The sequence below is a fragment of the Hyaloscypha bicolor genome (genome assembly GCF_002865645.1).
Source record: "Hyaloscypha bicolor E unplaced genomic scaffold K444scaffold_116, whole genome shotgun sequence".
NCBI classification, from domain to species: Eukaryota; Fungi; Ascomycota; class Leotiomycetes; order Helotiales; family Hyaloscyphaceae; genus Hyaloscypha; species Hyaloscypha bicolor.
In genome coordinates this window covers 177,002-195,397 of record NW_020194618.1, presented here as the reverse complement: position 1 = coordinate 195,397, position 18,396 = coordinate 177,002, and the positions used below count along the sequence as shown (strand labels likewise).

At 28.2% G+C, this 18,396-nt stretch overlaps 1 protein-coding gene across 1 annotated transcript; it reads right to left on the bottom strand.

Moving 5' to 3' along the window:
* Positions 1–16,876: 16,876 nt before the first annotated feature.
* Positions 16,877–17,874, bottom strand: K444DRAFT_29140 (uncharacterized protein). Its single transcript, XM_024871664.1, has 2 exons — positions 17,724–17,874; positions 16,877–17,678 (listed from the first exon to the last, which is right to left on the bottom strand). The coding sequence occupies exons 1-2, from the start codon at positions 17,776–17,778 to the stop codon at positions 16,924–16,926; spliced, it is 810 nt and encodes a 269-aa protein (XP_024734425.1). The 5' UTR covers positions 17,779–17,874; the 3' UTR covers positions 16,877–16,923.
* Between the last annotated feature and the right edge of the window lie 522 nt (positions 17,875–18,396).

The following is an 18,396-nucleotide window of genomic DNA, read 5'->3' as shown; positions in this document are numbered from 1 at the left end:
TACCTTATATTAAACTTTAAGAACTTAGTATTTAAATTATATAAATTTCATAAATAGAATCCTAATAAAGCAGGACCTCTTATTTAGCTAAATAAATAGATTTAATATACTAAAGAAAATAAGTTTAATAAAAACTACTCAGATAATAATAAACCTTAATAATAAGGCTTTTATAACTAGAGAAAGAGAAAAAAAATCTAGATATTTCCCGGGTTTTATTTAAATTCTAGTATATTTCTTTTATTCTATTATCTTAGTATTTATTTTCTTTACTATATTAGATTATACTTTATTATCTAAGCAAATTATAAAAAAAAGTAAATTCTTAAAGCTAAGCTAAAGGTAAATACTCGCCTATATTAGTTTAAAATATTATTAAAAATTAAGGAAAATCTTTCTAATTACTTTAACTTTTATAACTTTAATTATTTATATTATTACTATTATCTTAATAGAACTATTAATAAAAACAAAATAGATAAGAAATCCTAGTAATATATTATCTATAGCTAGACTAAGTAAAGCTATTTACTAGATCCTAAATAATTTAAATAGTAATAATAGTATCTCAAGTTTAATAGCTATTACTATTATTAATATAATTACTAGCCAAATTACTTTTATAAACGAAAATAGTAATTCTCTTACCTAAGAATAAGTTAATATATAAAATATAGCTCATATTACTTTTAAAAATATACCTGAAATTATTATAGAGGATATCTTAGTAAAATATTCTAAAAATAATAAAATAGAGATTTTAGTTACTAGTAATAATAAATCTAATAATTAAATAGGTAGAATAAATAGTACTAATAAGGGCTATCTAATTAATCTTATAGAGCCAAATACTAAGAAAATAAAAAAGAATAAGGCTAGCTTATTTAAGAAATATAAGGTATTAAATAATAATAAGAATTCTAATAATAAAAAACTAAAAATAGAAAGACTTCTAATAATAAAGGAAACTCTAACTATAATAAAAGTAACTAAACTAGTATTAAGATATCTATTATAACTAGAAGATATATAATACTAAGTAATAGTTATTATATAAAGTACTAGTCTAAAATTAAGAGCTAGTAAATAATTCTAAAAGCCAAATTAAAGAAATAATATCCTATAAATATTAATAAATTAGTAAATAATACTATTTAGGAAGTCGGAAAATTCCTTAAAAGCTTTTATAAAACCAAAATCATATAGCTTAAGGCCCGGGAATTTAATAATAAAGTAGTTTAAATAGCTGCCCTTAATATATAAGTTTCTATTATAGAAAAATAACTTGAGAATATATATATTAAGCTTGAGAAGGCTCAGAAATTAATTAAGTAGCTCAAAAATAGTATAATTAAGCCAAATACTACTATCCTAACTAAGAAAAAAGGCAAGCAAGCTATTATATTAAAGCCTATATTAATAAATAAACTTAATCTATTATCTCTATTTAAAGACTACCTAATAATAATAGTTCTAATATTAGCTATAGCCTATATAATACTTCTAGATTATATTATTAATATAGATATAGGTATAATATAAGTAATAAATACTAAGAACTAGCCAGAATATACTAGGAACTAGGTTATTCTAGTAAAGTCAAGACTATACTTTAATTATAAGTAAGCTATAGAAATTAGATAAAATAGGATTAATAACTATTATTTCCTCTTTTTTCTTTTTTATATTATAACTAAATAATTCCCTAAATAAAAGTATTTAGACTTCTTTTTAGGAAGGAAGTAATATAATAGTATAATATATATAGGGTTATATATAACTTAAGGGCATATAATAAACCTCGGATATTACGAGTATTAATTAGGGAAATTAAAGGCCCTCTAACTTTATAACTAATTACTATTTATATTATAAATATTAGACTTATAAATTACTAATTATATATATATTATTAGGGCCTCCTATTTAGAGGGGGCTTTCCTAGACCTTATAAAAAAGACAGAGATTAGTTCTATACTAAATTTAATACTATAGTTTTATAATATACTAATTCATTCTATTATCTTATTACTTATTAATAAATACCTTATAAGCTAATCTCTCTATCCTTAAAGAAGGTAGTTTAATAAGTAATTATATTTCGAAATCTGCGAAATATATAACTTTTTACTAAAGCTATTTCTATAGAGAAAGTCGACTAGATTAACCCTAATACGGATAATAGTAAAGGCTTATTTAATACTTTTAATAGGGCCCCTTAGGAGCTTCCGAGAGCCAGTAATAATAACGGAAATAATTCCGGTAATAATTAAAATACCGAGATTAATACTCGAGTTACTACTACTTAAGCTATAAAACAGGGCTTATATACTAAAGTTAAAGTACTCTAATAAAAGCAAGAATTAGTAAATATAATTAACTAATATATCCTATAATTAGAGTAATATAAGAGTACTCTTAGAAATATTTTATAGTTTACTATATCTTATAAAAACTCTATTTATAAGTCTATCCTATCTTTCTTAGTAATTCCTATTAGGGAACTTCCTGAAATAGGGTTAGAACTTACTTCCTTTTCTAATATAATAAGCTTTGAGAGTAATCTCGATATTATTTATTAGGAGCTACTATATAATATCCTAAAGATATATTTGGACTAAGAAAAGCTTCTTAAAATCCGGATACCTGACTTATATTATAGAAAGTTCCTTAAGAAATAGAGAATATTTATATTTTCCTAAAAAGCAGTCTTTAGGACCTAACCTTAGACTTATAATAAATACTTTTCTAGAGTTAACTTTACTATAAATGCCTTTAGAAATAAACCTTATAATATTTGGGAGGCTATAATAAAGCAAAGCCTACTATTATATAAGGTTTATTAAGAGTAATTTAAGGCCTACTTAGCTAATATATTCCAAATACCTTAAATCTATTAATAAGATATTTTTAAGGAATTCCGAGATCTTTATTAGAAAAATAGTAAGATAGTTACTAAGTTATATACTCGGATAATTAGTCTTAAAGTTAACTAGAATCTATATTCTAAAAAAAACCGGGTCCGGACTCTTAATACTACTTTATCTAACTATAAGACTTATTAGATACTTATATTTATTTTTTTAGAAGATAAGGTAATATTTATTTCCGAATAGCTTAAGAAAGCTCAGAAAATAAAGTATATTACTTATCCTAAATTAAGAAAAGCAAAGATAGGAAAGTCTAATAAAAGCAACTTTGCCCCTAAAGACTCTAACTTAGTAAATTCTAATTTATAAGGCTATTAAAAAAGGAAGAATAAGTTCTAAAAATCACGTAAGAAATCCTCAGGTAATACTTTAGCTCCTTTAAGGCCTTAATAAAGTACTAGTTCTATTTTAGGTATAATTTATTAGACTTATAAATAGAAAGAATATTTCTTAAGAAATATAAAATATTTTAAATATATTAAATAGGCTTAGTAGAACCCTAATAAGGCCAAAACTATAAAAGAATTAAGGTATTTATAGAAGCAGGTTAATACTATAGCTATAGAGAAGTACTTTAGAGAAGATTTTTCTAAGAAATAGGGAAAAGAAAAAGCCAAATCTTAAATATTAATAATTTTAGCTATAATAAAAAAAGTATATTACTTTATATAACTATTTAAGTAAGATTAATATAGCCAGAAATAAATACCTTAAAGATATATAGTAGACTCGGTAATACCGGATTAGATTATAACTTTCTTAATAATAATTAGGCTCAAAGCCAGGGCTTTATTACTTTAGCTAAATATAACTAAGAATTTATAACCTTTTATAAGAACTAATTTAAGGTCTATTAAGCCTATAATCTTAAGCTATTTATTATAAATAATTATAGCAAAATATATTCTTTTAAGCTCTAGTTCTATAAATATAAGAATATTAGCTCTTATAGCCTTATCTTTAATATAGAATTTTATAAAGTAATTCTTATATAATATATAGACTATATTAAGAAATAATAGATATATATATCTATATAGCCTAATAATATTAAAATCCTAATACTAAAAGAATTTAGTAAGAAGCTTAACTAGTATCTTAAGCTAGTATCTCAAGTCTTATTCTTAACTAAAAGCAAATATAATTATCTTAAATAATAGGCTTTATATATTTATAATAGTTACTAGGTCTTTACTTTATTATATAGTTCTAGTAATACTAAATAGAAGTTTTTAATATAGCAAATTAATATTCTCCGGAAAGAGGCCTTAGAAGTATTTATCTATTTCTGAGATAATAAATATAAAGACTTTTTAGAGATTTTTGACCCTAATAAAGCTTTAGAACTTCCTAATTTTAGTAATATTAAATATTCTATTAATATAAATAGTATAGTCCTATATAAGCCTTTATATAATCTATTAGAGACCTAACTAGAAATATTATATTTATATTTATAGGATATACTTTATAAATATTAGATAAGGTCTAGTAAAAGCCTAGTAAAAATATCTATTTTTTTTATTCTCAAGAAAAATAAAGAACTATATCTTTATATTAATTATTATAAACTTAACTAAGTTATAATTAAGAATTAGTATCTGCTTTCTCTTATTAATAAGACTCTTAACTAGCTTTAAGAAGCCAAGATCTTTATAAAGCTAGATCTTAAGAATATATATTATTAGATAAGAATTCATAAAGAATATAAATAGAAAACGGCTTTTAGGACCTGCTATAGCTATTTTAAATATCTTATAATATCTTTTAGGCTAGCTAATATACTAGCTATATTTCAAGTATATATTAATACTATACTTATAAGGCTTCTAAATTATTTCGTAATTATTTATTTAGATAATATTCTTATTTATTCCCGAAATAAGAATAAATATTATAATTATATATACTAAATACTTACTAGGCTATATAAAAATAACCTATTTTATAAACTTAGTAAATACGAGTTTAATATTAAGGAAGTTAAATTTTTAGGCTTTTTTATTAGAATAGAAAATATTTATATAAATCCTAAATAGGTCTATAGTATTATTAAATAGCTAGAACTAGAATTATTTTATAATATTTAAGTATTTCTTGGATTTACTAATTTTTACTATAGGTTTATCTATTATTACTCTTAGGTAACTATAGACTTAATAGATTTCTTAAAAGAAATAGAAAAGAACCAGAAATCCGGTTCTTTTATATAAATAAATAAAGTAGCTAAAAGTTTTAAGACTTTAAAAAAAGCTTTTATTATAATACCTATTCTAATCTATTTTAATTTTTCTAAAAAGATTTATATTAAAACTAATATATTAAAATTCGTAATTACTAGTACTATTTTATAATAAATTAATCCTAGTAATAGCCCGAAAAAATACTAGTATCTAGTAATATTCTGGTTCCAGAAACTTTCTAAAGCCAAATATAACTATAGTACTTATAATAAAGAGCTATTTATAATTATTAAAGCCTTTAAGTATTAGTACTATTATCTTAAAGAATCTAGGTTTATAATTAAGGTTATTATAGACTATAATAACCTCTAATACTTTATAAAAATAAAGTATTTAGAGAGCTATTAAATATATTAGGTAATATATTTTATAATATATAATTTTAATATTATTTACTATAGAAGTATCTTAAATCTAGTAAACGGATCTAGTAAAAGACCTAATTATAAAAAAGGTCCTATTAATATAACTTGGCTTCTAACCTTTTAGAATAAACTAAAGAAAGCTTTTATAATTATAATTTAGAAGTTCTTATAAATATCTAAAGAGTTCTTTCTTTGAAATAAGTATTATTTAATACTTGCTATATTTATAATAGCTAAAGAGAAATATTTATTATAAGATAAATAAATAAATTATCTTATAGATTTCTTAATTATAGAATTAGTTAAAAAGTAAGATATAGAAAGATATTTTAAAGGCTTTACTATTATAGCTAAGGTAATAAGGGTATTTATAACTATATTATTTAATAGAACTAAAGACTTTTCGGTTTCCCGAGTTTTTAAATTAGATAATTATAAATACCTAATTCCCTATATATAAATATATATAACTACTAAAAGAGTTATAGTACTAGCTCCTTTATCTAAATTTCTTCTAGATATTATCTAGATAGCTTAGAGAAATAATTCTTAATATTAAAATATTATAAAATAAAGGCTTAATAAGAAAGATACTAAAGAAAAAGAAATCTAGAAAAATAATTTGGGCCTATTTAGGTATTATTCAAGAATTATTATACCTAATAATCCCGCTTTATATTAAGAAATTATAAAGCTTTATTATAATAACCTAATAGCCAGATACTATAAAATAAAGAAAACTCTCGAGCTTCTTAGAAGATCCTAGTATTAGGAGAATATAAAAGAAAATATTTATAATTATTATTAAGAATATAATATTTACTAGAAAGTTAAAATAAAAAGACATTTACTATATAGTTTGCTTAGTAATTTATTATAGCCTAAGAAACCCTAGGATAAGATCTCTATAGATTTTATTATAGGTCTACTATTATATAAGAACCTAATAAGAAGTTCTAATTTTAATATAATTTTTGTAATTATTAACTAGTATTTTAAAATAATAAGATATATTATATATTATAAGACTATTAATTCTCCGGAGCTTATTAAGATTATATAAGTATTATAGTTATTATAATATACGGTATTAGTAGGGGTTAGACTAGAGCTAGAGAGGCATCTGGTATCTAAGTAAGGCATCTATAGTTACCTGATTATTATATATAACCCCGAGCTTAAGCTAGTATATAGGCCTATATATAGCTTGTAATTATTTAGATCCGAGGCTTCTTCGGAATCCTCTTCTCTTTTTAGCTTTGAATTATTAAAATAGAGATAGTCTAATTATGCCTTCTAGGCTCTAGATCTTATACTCGTAATATAATTCAAAGCTTACCTATTTCTTAATCCTATAAAGGATTTAAATAATACCTACCTAATTAGTTTTTAATAAGTACAGATATAATATACCATAGCTATTCCCGAACCGGTTAACTAATATTAGAATAAAAGAAAGCCCTAAAATAACTAGATAAGAAAGCCCTAAACCGGCCAGGTAAGCAGATAGGCCAGTAACCTTACTACTAAACAAAGATCTATAAGAAAGCAAGTCCCGGAATAACTAGGTAAGTTAGAAGAAGCTATAGTATAAGATACTATTAGTATATTACTAGAAGATAGACTAGAGCCTCTTATTAAGTTTCCTGAGGAATCCGAGTATCCCGTTAATATTTATAATAGAAGAGATACTTTCTTCTAAAGAGTAGAAGAAGAAGAGGGACCTGCCTTATTAAAGGCAGAGTTCTAAGAGTTATTTCGGAACCTAGAGACTTTATATAAAGAGATTATTAAGCTAATTCTAAAGATATATAATATTTTTACCTATAGTAAGAATTATTAGGATTAGCTAAGAGAAACTAAATAAGCCCTATAAAAGAATAAAGCCATTATTAAGAAGCTTATTATATAGTCTGCCGGGATAACCGGTTTCCCTGTTTTAGAAAATAAATACTTAATTAAACTCTCTAACTCTTCTATTTTCAAAGATATAATTAAGGATAGTATTATCTTTAATAATTAAGGATAGTATTACCTTTAATAATTAGTTAGTTCAGATTAAGAATAAGCTTTATAGTAACTCTAATACCTATTAGATAGAGAACCTTAAGATTATTTATATATCTGGCTATATAAGTAGCTATATCCTTATACTAATTTCTTCTTACCTAAACCAGAATAGTTAATATATATATAAGACTATTAGGAAACTATATATCTATCTAGAGAAGCTATATAGTAACCCAAATAAGAAGTATAATACTCGGCAAATATTTAAGGAGCTATTTATAAAGAAGAGCCAGATCTTTTAGGAGTTCTATATTCTATTCTTAAGATATATAACAGACGGAAATATTAATCTATAGGACCTTAAGGACGATCTAAATAATAAGCTTACCTAGAAGCTCCAAGAGGCCATAGCTATATACTATAATAACCCGGCTATCTATACTACAGAGTTTGTATAATACTATACTATAAATAACTAGCAAATCCGAGCTTGCTATAAAAAGAAAGAATAGGTATTCAAGAAAACTAATAAAGATATAAATAAGCCAAGCCCAGGAGGCGCCCCTTATATAAAGCCTACTTTCAAGACCCTAGTAATAGATAAGCCTGCTATCTTAAAGCCCGGATCCTCAGATCTCAAGTACTATAACTATAATAGATTTAGTTATATATCTAGGAACTATCTAGAGCCCAAGATAGAATATATAAAGCAAGTTTTAGTAGCTAAGCTAGTAGTACTTATTATAAGTAAGCTATCTAAAGATATAAAATAGGGAAATAAGGACCTCTAAAGAAAGTCTCTTTTTTAGGGCCATATTATATAGATATAGCAAAAGTTAATTTAAGCTAGCTACTAGAAAGTAAAGCGTTTATATTCCCTTATATAGTTAGTAATAATGGATTAGATATTAAGACTTCTTTTCTTATTAATACCGGAGTAAATAGATATACTTTTATTAATTCCAAGTTTATAAGAATAATTAAATAATTTCTAGATATTAAGCCTATTTAATTAGTATTACCCTATAATATAAAGGAATTTAATAGTAAGCAGGCCATACCTATTACTTACTATATTAAGCTTATACTCTTAATTAATAAATAGAAGATCCTAGTACTTATACTAGTTATAGAACTAGGCAAGTATAATATAATTTTAGGATAATAGTAGTTTATAAGTACTAGTATCCTAATTAATTACAAGAATAGAAGATTAATCTGACTAGATAATTAGCCTAGAAAAAAGAGTTAGGATAAGGTCCTAACTACTATATATAAGAACTTGAAACCTGGGAAAAGTAACTAGTACTAAGAAGATATAAATAGAAGAAATAAAGCTATAGCTATAGATAAGTCCTAGAGACCTTAGCTTATAAAAAGGAAATCCTCTTATTCTTTTTCTAATCCGGGCTCAGAAAGCCATATATAGTAAAAGAATTAAGCTTAATATTACGGAGAAATATAAGTAGCCTTAGGAAATATAGAAGTTTCTCCCAAGCCAGAGACAGGAATATTAAAACCATACTATCTAAAGAAAAGCTATAAGATCTAGTTAAGGCCCTTAGTTAATATTACAGGTATCTTACTAGCCGCTTTCTAGATAAACCTATAGAAGAAGAAAAACCTTTTCTTTATAATATCGTTTTTCGAGATTAATAAAGAGCTAGAATTATAATAAGAGGACGAGTTTATTTCAGGTAAGTAATAGCTAGAAGAGACGGAACTATAATAGCTAGTAAGAGTCTTACTAGAGAAGTTTAAGGATTTTATAGATATCTTTTTAAAGAAAGTATTAAATATCTTACCCCTATATTAACTATATAACTATAAGATTCAGATTAATAATCCCAAAGGCCCAGAGAGCCTAGGGTATTTCCCGCTCTATTAATAGTTAACTTATAAGCTATAGGAGGTCAAGCGCTTTCTTAAAAAGAACCTCTAATAGGGCTTTATTAAGCTAAGCTAGTCCCCTTTTATATCTCTAATCCTCTTTATAAAGAAGGCTAATAAAGCTCTCTGATTCTATATTAACTATTATAAGCTAAATAACTTAATATAAAAGAACTATTATCCTCTTTCCCTTATTTATAAAACCTTTATATAACTAGCTCAAGCCAAGGTCTACATAAAGCTAGATATTCGGTAAGCGTTTTATTAGATCCAAATAAACCCAGAATTAGAAAAACTTATAATATTTTATATAAGATATAGGGCCTATAAGTATAAGGTCTTTTAAGAAGGCCTAACTAATGGCCCTATTATATATTAGAGATATATAAATAATATCCTTTTTAATTACCTTAATATCTTTTATATAGCTTACTTAAATAATATTCTAATTTATTTAGATAATTCCCTGAAGTATAAAGACTATATATAAAAGGTCCTTTAGTAATTATAGGATACCGGCCTCTAAGTAAATATTAAGAAATTAGAGTTTAAGATTACTTATATAAAGTATCTAGGCTTTATTATTTTTATTAGAGGCATTAAAGTAAACCTAGATAAGATAGTAATTATTAAGGACTAGTAATTACTAAAGATAATTAAAGAAATATAAGGCTTTCTGGGTTTTTATAACTTTTATTAATACTTTATTATAGAATACAGCCATATAGTAAAGTCCCTAATAGCTCTAATATATAAGGGAGTTCTGTTTAAGTAGATAGATTAGTATTAAGAAAGTTTTACTAAGCTAAAGCAAGCTATATTCTCGGTACTAATTCTATACTACTATAACCCGAACCTCTTTACTATAATTAAGACAGATATATTAAATAGAGTTATAGCTAGTATTCTCTTATAATAAGACCCCCAGATAGAACTCTAGTACCCAGTAGTATTCTTCTCCAAGACTATATAGTTAGTAAAGCTAAACTATAATATTTATAATAAAGAAATACTTACTATTATTCTCTCTTTAACTAAATAGCAAGCGGAGCTAGAAGGCTTATAGGAGGCACCCTTTATGATTTACTTAGACTACCGAGCCCTCGAGTACTTTATAACTACAAAAAAGCTTTTAATAAGATAAGCTTACTAGATAAAGTATCTTTCTTACTACTATTTTAAGCTTATATATTAAACAAATAAGTCAAATAAACAAGCGGATACCCTAAGTAAGAAATACGAGAATATAACTACTTAGGATAAGGTAATAATAGCCTATTAAATCCAAATTCTCCTCCTATAATAAAAGATTAATAATAATATTATACGGGATTTCTAATTAGCCCTAATTAAGGCCTTTATAAGTCCGGCTCAGAAAGAAACCCAGTATAATAATATCTAGCTAGTAAATAAGCTATTAAGCAAGAACCGAGAATTACCGGAACTAGAAAAGCTATAGGATAAGGCAAGAAATAAGAAGAAAGGCACTTGGATACTATAAGACGGCCTCCTCTTATAATATAGTAAACTATTTATACCTAATAATATAATAATACCCGAGATGTCCTTATATATTACCCTTATTTAGGAGACATATATATAGCCCCTAATAAGATATCCAGAATAAGCCAAGCTTTAATAGCTTCTTTAGGTCCGCTATTACTAGCCAGGCTAAGATACAGATATTAATTAGTATAGGGATAACTATTATACCTACTAATAATCCCATATCTCCAGGAATAAAAAGCTAGGGCTCTTATATCCATTACTAGTCCCTAACTGCCCCTAGTAATATATATTAGTAGATTTCAAGAAATACCTAGAGAGTAGAAATAAGTATAATATAGTAGTAATCTTTATTAATTACCTGGGCAAGTGCCCTATTATGATTTCTGTCCGAGATATAGTAATAGCTAAAGAGTTAGTACCCCTGTTTCTTACCTATATAGTTTACTAAGTTAGTATCCCGGAAACTATAGTATCTAATTAAGGCCCCTAGTTTATATCGGATTTCTGAAGCAAGTTCTATAAGCGTATTAGTACGAAGCTCAAGTTATTAACTACTAACTATTCCCAAACCAATAGCCAGACAGAGATTATTAACTAGTACTTTAACTAATAGCTATATTCCTATATAAATTACTACTAGAATAATTAGGACAAATAGGTAGTAATAATTAACTACTAGTAGGCAGCTCTAGTCTATAAGACTATAGGCCAATCCCCGTTCCTTATAAAAAAGGGCTATAAACTATGGATATTATTTAACTAGGAAACCCAAGTATAATCGGGTATCCTAAAGGAAGAGCTAAATAGACAGGAGGCAAAGGCCCTAGTAATATAGCTCTATAAATTATAGTAAAAGATATAGAAGAATATAATATAAGTATAAGAATACTATACTACTCAAGCTAATAAGTACCGCTAACTAGTAGACTTTAAAGTAGGAGACAAGATATAGATTACTACTAAATACTAGAAGAATAATTATCCGAGCTATAAGCTAGCTTACTAAATAGAAGAACCGTACGAAATCCTGGAATAAGTAGGATATTTCTTTAGGCTCAAGCTTCCGGAATTAATAAGAATATATCCGGTATTCTATATAGAGAAGCTATATAAAGACCTAAGTAACTCCCTTCCCGGATAAGCAAATCCGGAGCCTCTGCTATTAGAACTATAAGACGGGGAAACGGAGTACGAAGTTCAAGAGATATAAGCAGTAAAACTGCTTTATAGGAAGCTAAAGTACCAAGTCTAGTAGAAAGAATAGGACCCAGATCCAGAATAGTATCCCGCTTCCTTATTAAGTAATAGTACCCTAGCTCTTTAGAGCTTCTATAACAAGAATCCCGAATAGCTAGGACCGCCCTAGAATCTCCCCTATTAGTTAGATTATACCAAGAATAATATATTACCGGAACCATATAATATAGACGGAAATCCTTTAAAGTTATATATAAAAGGCCCTGGCCTTTAATATATAACCTGTAACTTGGAAATTTAATAGGAACTTTCAAAGCTCGGGAACGAGCTTACTTTGAGGAGAGAGAGTAATATTACGGTTATTATAATATACGGTACTAGTAGGGGTTAGACTAGAGCTAGAGAGGCATCTGGTATCTGAATAAGGCATTTATAGTTACCTGATTATTATATATAACCCCGAGCTTAAGCTAGTATATAGGCCCGTATATAGCTTGTAATTATTTAGATCCGAGGCTCCTTTAGGATCCTCTTCTCTCTTTAGCTTTAAATTATCGAAATAAAGACAGTCTAACCACGTCTTCCAGGCCCTAGATCTTATACTCATAATAATAAGAATATGTTTTCTTAATCTTTAGCTCCCCTAATAGAATTATTTCCGACTAAAAAATAGTATTTACTAGCTAGTTCTAGTTTACTTTCTATTTTTATTTAATATATAAATAATATTTAAATATAACTTATTATTCTTAGATAAATAATTAAATAGAAAGATAAAACCAGGCCCTAAAATATTACCTAAAATATTATTATAATACCTAAAAAAAATAACTAGTTTAAGAAGTTATTTTTTATAAAATTTATATATAATAACTCAAAATATTAGGTTTTATAGAATATATCTTTCTATATATATTATAGATACTACTTTTAATTTTTATAAAATTCTAAGAATAGGATTATAAAAGAGGTACTAGCTATATATAAGAGGCTAGAAACCCTTAAAATAAAATAAAGAAAACTTAAGAATTTATAGTATTATATATAAAATAATTAGGAAACCTATTATAATAAATACTAGTTAGCTAAATATTATTCTAAAAAAGCCTAGATAATATTATTAATAAGAAATATTAAACTTAAGGCAAGAAAGCTTAAGTCAAAATTTATAGATCTATTTAGGATTTTTAAATATATTAGTAATTTAGTATATAAGTTAGAATTACTAAATATATATAATTATTTATATCTAACTTTCTATATTTTCTTTTTTAAAAAATATATAATAAAAAAGAATTAGAAGCCATATCTATATTTCTCTAAAGAACTTCTAGAATTAGTAAATAATAATAAAGAATAAGAATAGGAAATAGAAGCTATTATTAATTACTAATAAGATAATAGAAGCAAGAAGTAATAGTATTTAATTAAATAAAAAGCCTAGTCTAAAAATTATAATACCTAATTACTTACTTTCCCTAATTTTAAAAATTTTAAGAAATTTCTAAAATTATATAATTAAAATTATAGCTTAGAATCCGAAACTACTTTTTAATAATTTTATAAAATTAAAAAGAATTCTAGACTATTAAGAAAAAGGCTACTTAAAAAAAAGAGAGAATCTAGATAGCTAAGAAAAGGCCCGGAATAATAATAGAAATACTTTTTTCCTAGGTTTTTTTATTTATAAAGGTTTTTTAGGGTTTTATTAAGGCTTATAAGAATTATATTTAAATTATTAGAAAAAGATTTAGGATTAAGAAAGATTTATTATAAGTAAATTAGCTACGGGTATCTTAAATAAATAAACTCTAATTCTTATAAATTCCTAATTCCTAAAATAAGAATATTAAATACCGGCCCTATTTAGGATTTAGTAAAGAATTAGCTAATACTTTCCGGAATCCGCTTATTTCTTAATAAAATATAATTATACTATAATAATATTAGTATTAAGAATATTAAGAGAAATAAGTAAAGAACTTATAATAGCTATATATATCTTATAAAAGGCCCGAACTTCTAAAATCAGGTCCTAAATAACTATAAATATTATATTATTAGTATTTAAAATACTAGTAATAAACTATTTAGTAATCTTAGTAATAAGCTCGGTAATAAGGTTAATACCTTAAAGATAGATATTATAATATTTCTTTAAGGAATTAATAAATACCTAAATATATTAGAAAAAACTCATTTTTAGGATACTAACCCAAGTAATATTATTATCTGCCTTATTAAGACAGGAAGAAGAATTCCGAAGCTTATTAGTATTTTTCTAGTCTTTAAAAACCTAATTAATAGTATTATTCTTATTAGTATAATACTATTTAGGATATACTTTAAGAAATTTCTTAAAGATTATAATAATATCTTTCCAGAACTAGTAAGCCTCTAATAAGTAGTAAGGAATCTGAAATCGTATTAGCTTTAATAGATATTAAAGCTAAAGAACTTACTAATATATAAGACTTAGAACTCTTATTATAATAGTTATAATTCTTCTTACCAGATACTATAGTATATAAGGTAAAGGAATTAATAAGCAAATACTTGAAATATTTCAAGTATTTACTAGTAATAGGAAAGGAGGCTACGAGATTACCTTTATACTTATTATTATACGGGCGGATAATAAAGCCAGAAAAAGATATTATGGAATTAATTAAAAATAATTAAAGAAGGCTTAAAGAAGAATAAAAGAAAGGGCTAAAAGGTAATAATAGAAAAAGTTATTATATATATAGTTATTAGAAAGGAAGAGAGTATATAGTAATATAAAGAGATTCTTTTATAGAGATAGAAAACTACCTAAATTAATTACTAGTTTTCGTACTAGTCCTAATTAGAAACTAGTATAACTAATTAATATATACTCCCAGAAGCCCGCAAATAATCTCTAGGACCTCAGAAATATTCGCATGGGTTTCTTATACGAATATTTATTAAATTCTTTCTATATAGCTATTTAGATTATTCTAATACGAGATCTAACAGGTAGTATTAATTTCGTAGGATAGCGCCTTGGCACTTTGGATCGAGCTAATTAGAATACTCAGATCCCAAACGAAATCGCGATTACCGGCTAGCCCCCATACCTGGGGTATAATTACCCTTTCTTCTCGCTTACTTAGCCCTAATCTGATTAGACGATTTTTATATCCATTATCCAGATCGCATTAGTAAAACTACCTCCCAAGATACTAGAAGTTTACCTCGATTAAATAAATAATCGATTAAATATTTACCAGGATAGATTAATAGATCTTGGGGACAAGATCCTAGAAGGGGGGCATAGTTATAATGTGTATAGGGTCGCACGTAACTTAAGGGCATGTGACGAACCTCGGATATCGCGGGTATTAATCAGGGAGATCAGAGGCCCTCCGACTTCATAACCAACTACTATTTACATCATAAGTATTAGGCTTATAAATCACTAATTATATGTACGTTATCGGGGCCTCCTATTTAGAGGGGGCTTCCCTGGACCTCACAGGAGGGACAGAGATTAGTTCTGTACTGAATTTAATACTGTGGTTTCACAACACACTGATTCATTCTATTGTCTTATTGCCTACCAACAAACACCTCACAAATAGCTAGTATAAGGGCATGATCTGCCAAGGACAGGATATCGGAAACAGGTATAAAACGAAGCTAAGCCAGAATTACTTAGACGGAATAATACTAAAGGTCGAGGTATTCTCCCTACTTTGTTCCATAGCTTAGTATTTTCCAATATATAAGATTCTTTGAACTTTGAGCCTTCGACTATTACATTAATCCCGCCGTTACAGTCGGTAGCAAAATCGGCTTCTGCCTTGAATATTTTTGAAAATTTACTATTAATTATACCCACAAGCTACTTGTTCTTACGCTAGATTACTTCTAGCTAGTTACTTCTTTTCTTATATTTATCTAATCTAGTTTGTATTTAATAGATCTACAAAATATATAAGCTAATAATTATTACTTAAGTAATAATAAATATAATAATTAAAGAATCAAAATTGCTTTTTAATTCTATTAAAACCTTAATTTAAGCTCTTATTAAAGTAATTACTAAAAGGCTTACTTTATTTAAAAATCGATTTTTGCACTTGTTTCGCATATGATTTGTAGTGCTAAACGTGCTAATTTTAACAAGTAGCTTTATATATTGTAAATGGACTAATAAAGAGATCGGGCCGTAAGGGCTCAGCTGAAGAGATTTCGCAAAAGAGACTTGCGCATCATGGTGTATCCCCGGCCAGGAAACAGACCTGGTGGCTTGTGGATTTTGTCGGTGGTGGTTGGTTGAGTGTGAAGCACGAGTTGGTCTGCGGCAGTTGCAGGGTGCCGCGAATGCAAGAGCGTCTAGAAGAGGAAGTCAGCCCAGTTGTGCTGGTAAATCGAAAGGCATGGCTCACCGTGGAAAAGACATTCCCTGGTTCTGACTGCTGAAGTGACTAAGAGACCATGCCCCATGACTTGAGGTCTCAATTGGACCTTCAGAGATTTGTGAGATATGCTTCTTCCGAGAAAAGTTGTTGTTTGTGATGCTCTAGTGATAGGATTCAGGATTAGGGGTAAAGACTGATGAGCGTTGAAAAGAGAGAACCGGTCGAGAAAAGGCTTCGCATAAGTAGCTGAAGTCTCATGGTATCAAGAATAGAAACTCCAAACTGGCCGTTTTGCATCTAGGAGCGGCTGATTGGAACTTGAAGTTAGCAATGCTACAGGGAAGTAAATGCGCTTGAAGAGTATTTGGTGGGAAGAGAGAGGAATCTCACCCTATTGAGGACCTAACATGTTTGGTGCGACACTTGCACCATAGGGACCAATATTCAAAACAAATTTTGCGCGGGAAGGATAGTGTGGAAGACAAATTCCAGGGAAGTGTTCAGGGTCCGGGAGTGTGCCTGACAGATTTGTGTCTTCCAATCGTGGGCGGTCCCACTGAGCATATTCGAGATCGCTGTCGAATCTGAAATCTTCGAAATTGGACTCAGCCAAAGACTCTTCCCACAACCGAAAGTAGGCTCTGCCTTGACCCATCGGAGATAGAAGCTTTCCGAAGAGGAACATCAGACGAAACGTTTTCCTTAGGTAAACCAGAACCATGGCTCTGTTGATATAGACAGCATTCAGATCGGGCTCTTCGTTCACCGCAAGAAAAGCTTTGAAAGCGCTGAGGACGTCCACCAGTGCAGACGTAAGAATGTGCCGAGCTGACCAGTATCGAGTGGGAAGAGACGTATGACGCATAGTATGGTACAACAACAACTGAGCTTTCAGGACAGCATCATGCAAAGCAGATGCAACCTCCTTGCACAATCGTTCCAGACTTTCATTCCGGGTCTCTTTATATACCCAGACGAGGCATTTGCGATGCCATTGATCGAATTCAAGATGGTCTGTATAATGATTCAAGCGGCGCACAAGGTCCTGGTTCCTGCAGTCAAGGGGGACAATCATCTTCTTCTCCTTCTCGACATCTTTCACAATGGCCTTGAGAGGGTTAATTACATTCGTTAGGGAGGCCATGTCTTCTCTCGTCAGCATCCTGTGGCAAAACAAATATTTTCACTTACTTGAAGTTGGCATGTCTTGTAACGTGTGTGGTGGGTGTGATGACTGAAAACACATCCTTCTCTATCTTTAAAATGCTGGGACGATGGCCTCAAATACTACCGATTCCAGGCAGCATGGCGGTTCGTGTGAAGGGGTCAGGAAAACGCCTTGCGTAATTCAGGAGAGGAACAATGCTCCATTGCCAATCGATGCGGTAACCGACAGTATGGTTCATCAATATCTCAAGTTCTCGTCGCCTATGTAAAGTCACAGGCTGAGAGCTTCCGAGGGAAAGACGCCTGTCTTAGCTGAAGAATTCCCCACCTTCCCCATATTAGCTGGTTCCAAAGCGTCTATCACGAGCTGCGGAATGTAAGGAGACGAAAAACAGTGTCTGAGCGCGAGTCCACTGGGGCGTTCCCGCCAGATGTAGTTCGTCTCACTCGTAAACCTTCCTTGACTGCCACAGGTCCCAAGAACCCGGTTATCTCTCGAGTACACTTGGACCATAGCAGATCCCCGCCCTTTGTGGAATCGATATTGATCAGGTGCATGTTTCTTCAATCAAGCCACGGAAAGCCCAGCCAGGTACACTTGCCCCAATTGCGCCCTAAATTCCGGCCCCGATCACCGGAAATGAATGAAGACTTCCTGCACCTGAAGAAATTCGCTCTCCAATTAATAATGCCGCGA

What these genes read in the sequence shown, in the direction of transcription:
- K444DRAFT_29140 (XM_024871664.1), bottom strand. Translation starts at nt 17,778, where the DNA reads ATGTGTTTTCAGTCATCACACCCACCACACACGTTACAAGACATGCCA. An exon ending in ACAAGACATGCCAACTTCAA is followed by an intron (nt 17,679 to 17,723) that starts GTAAGTGAAAAT and finishes TGACGAGAGAAG; the next exon opens with ACATGGCCTCCCTAACGAAT.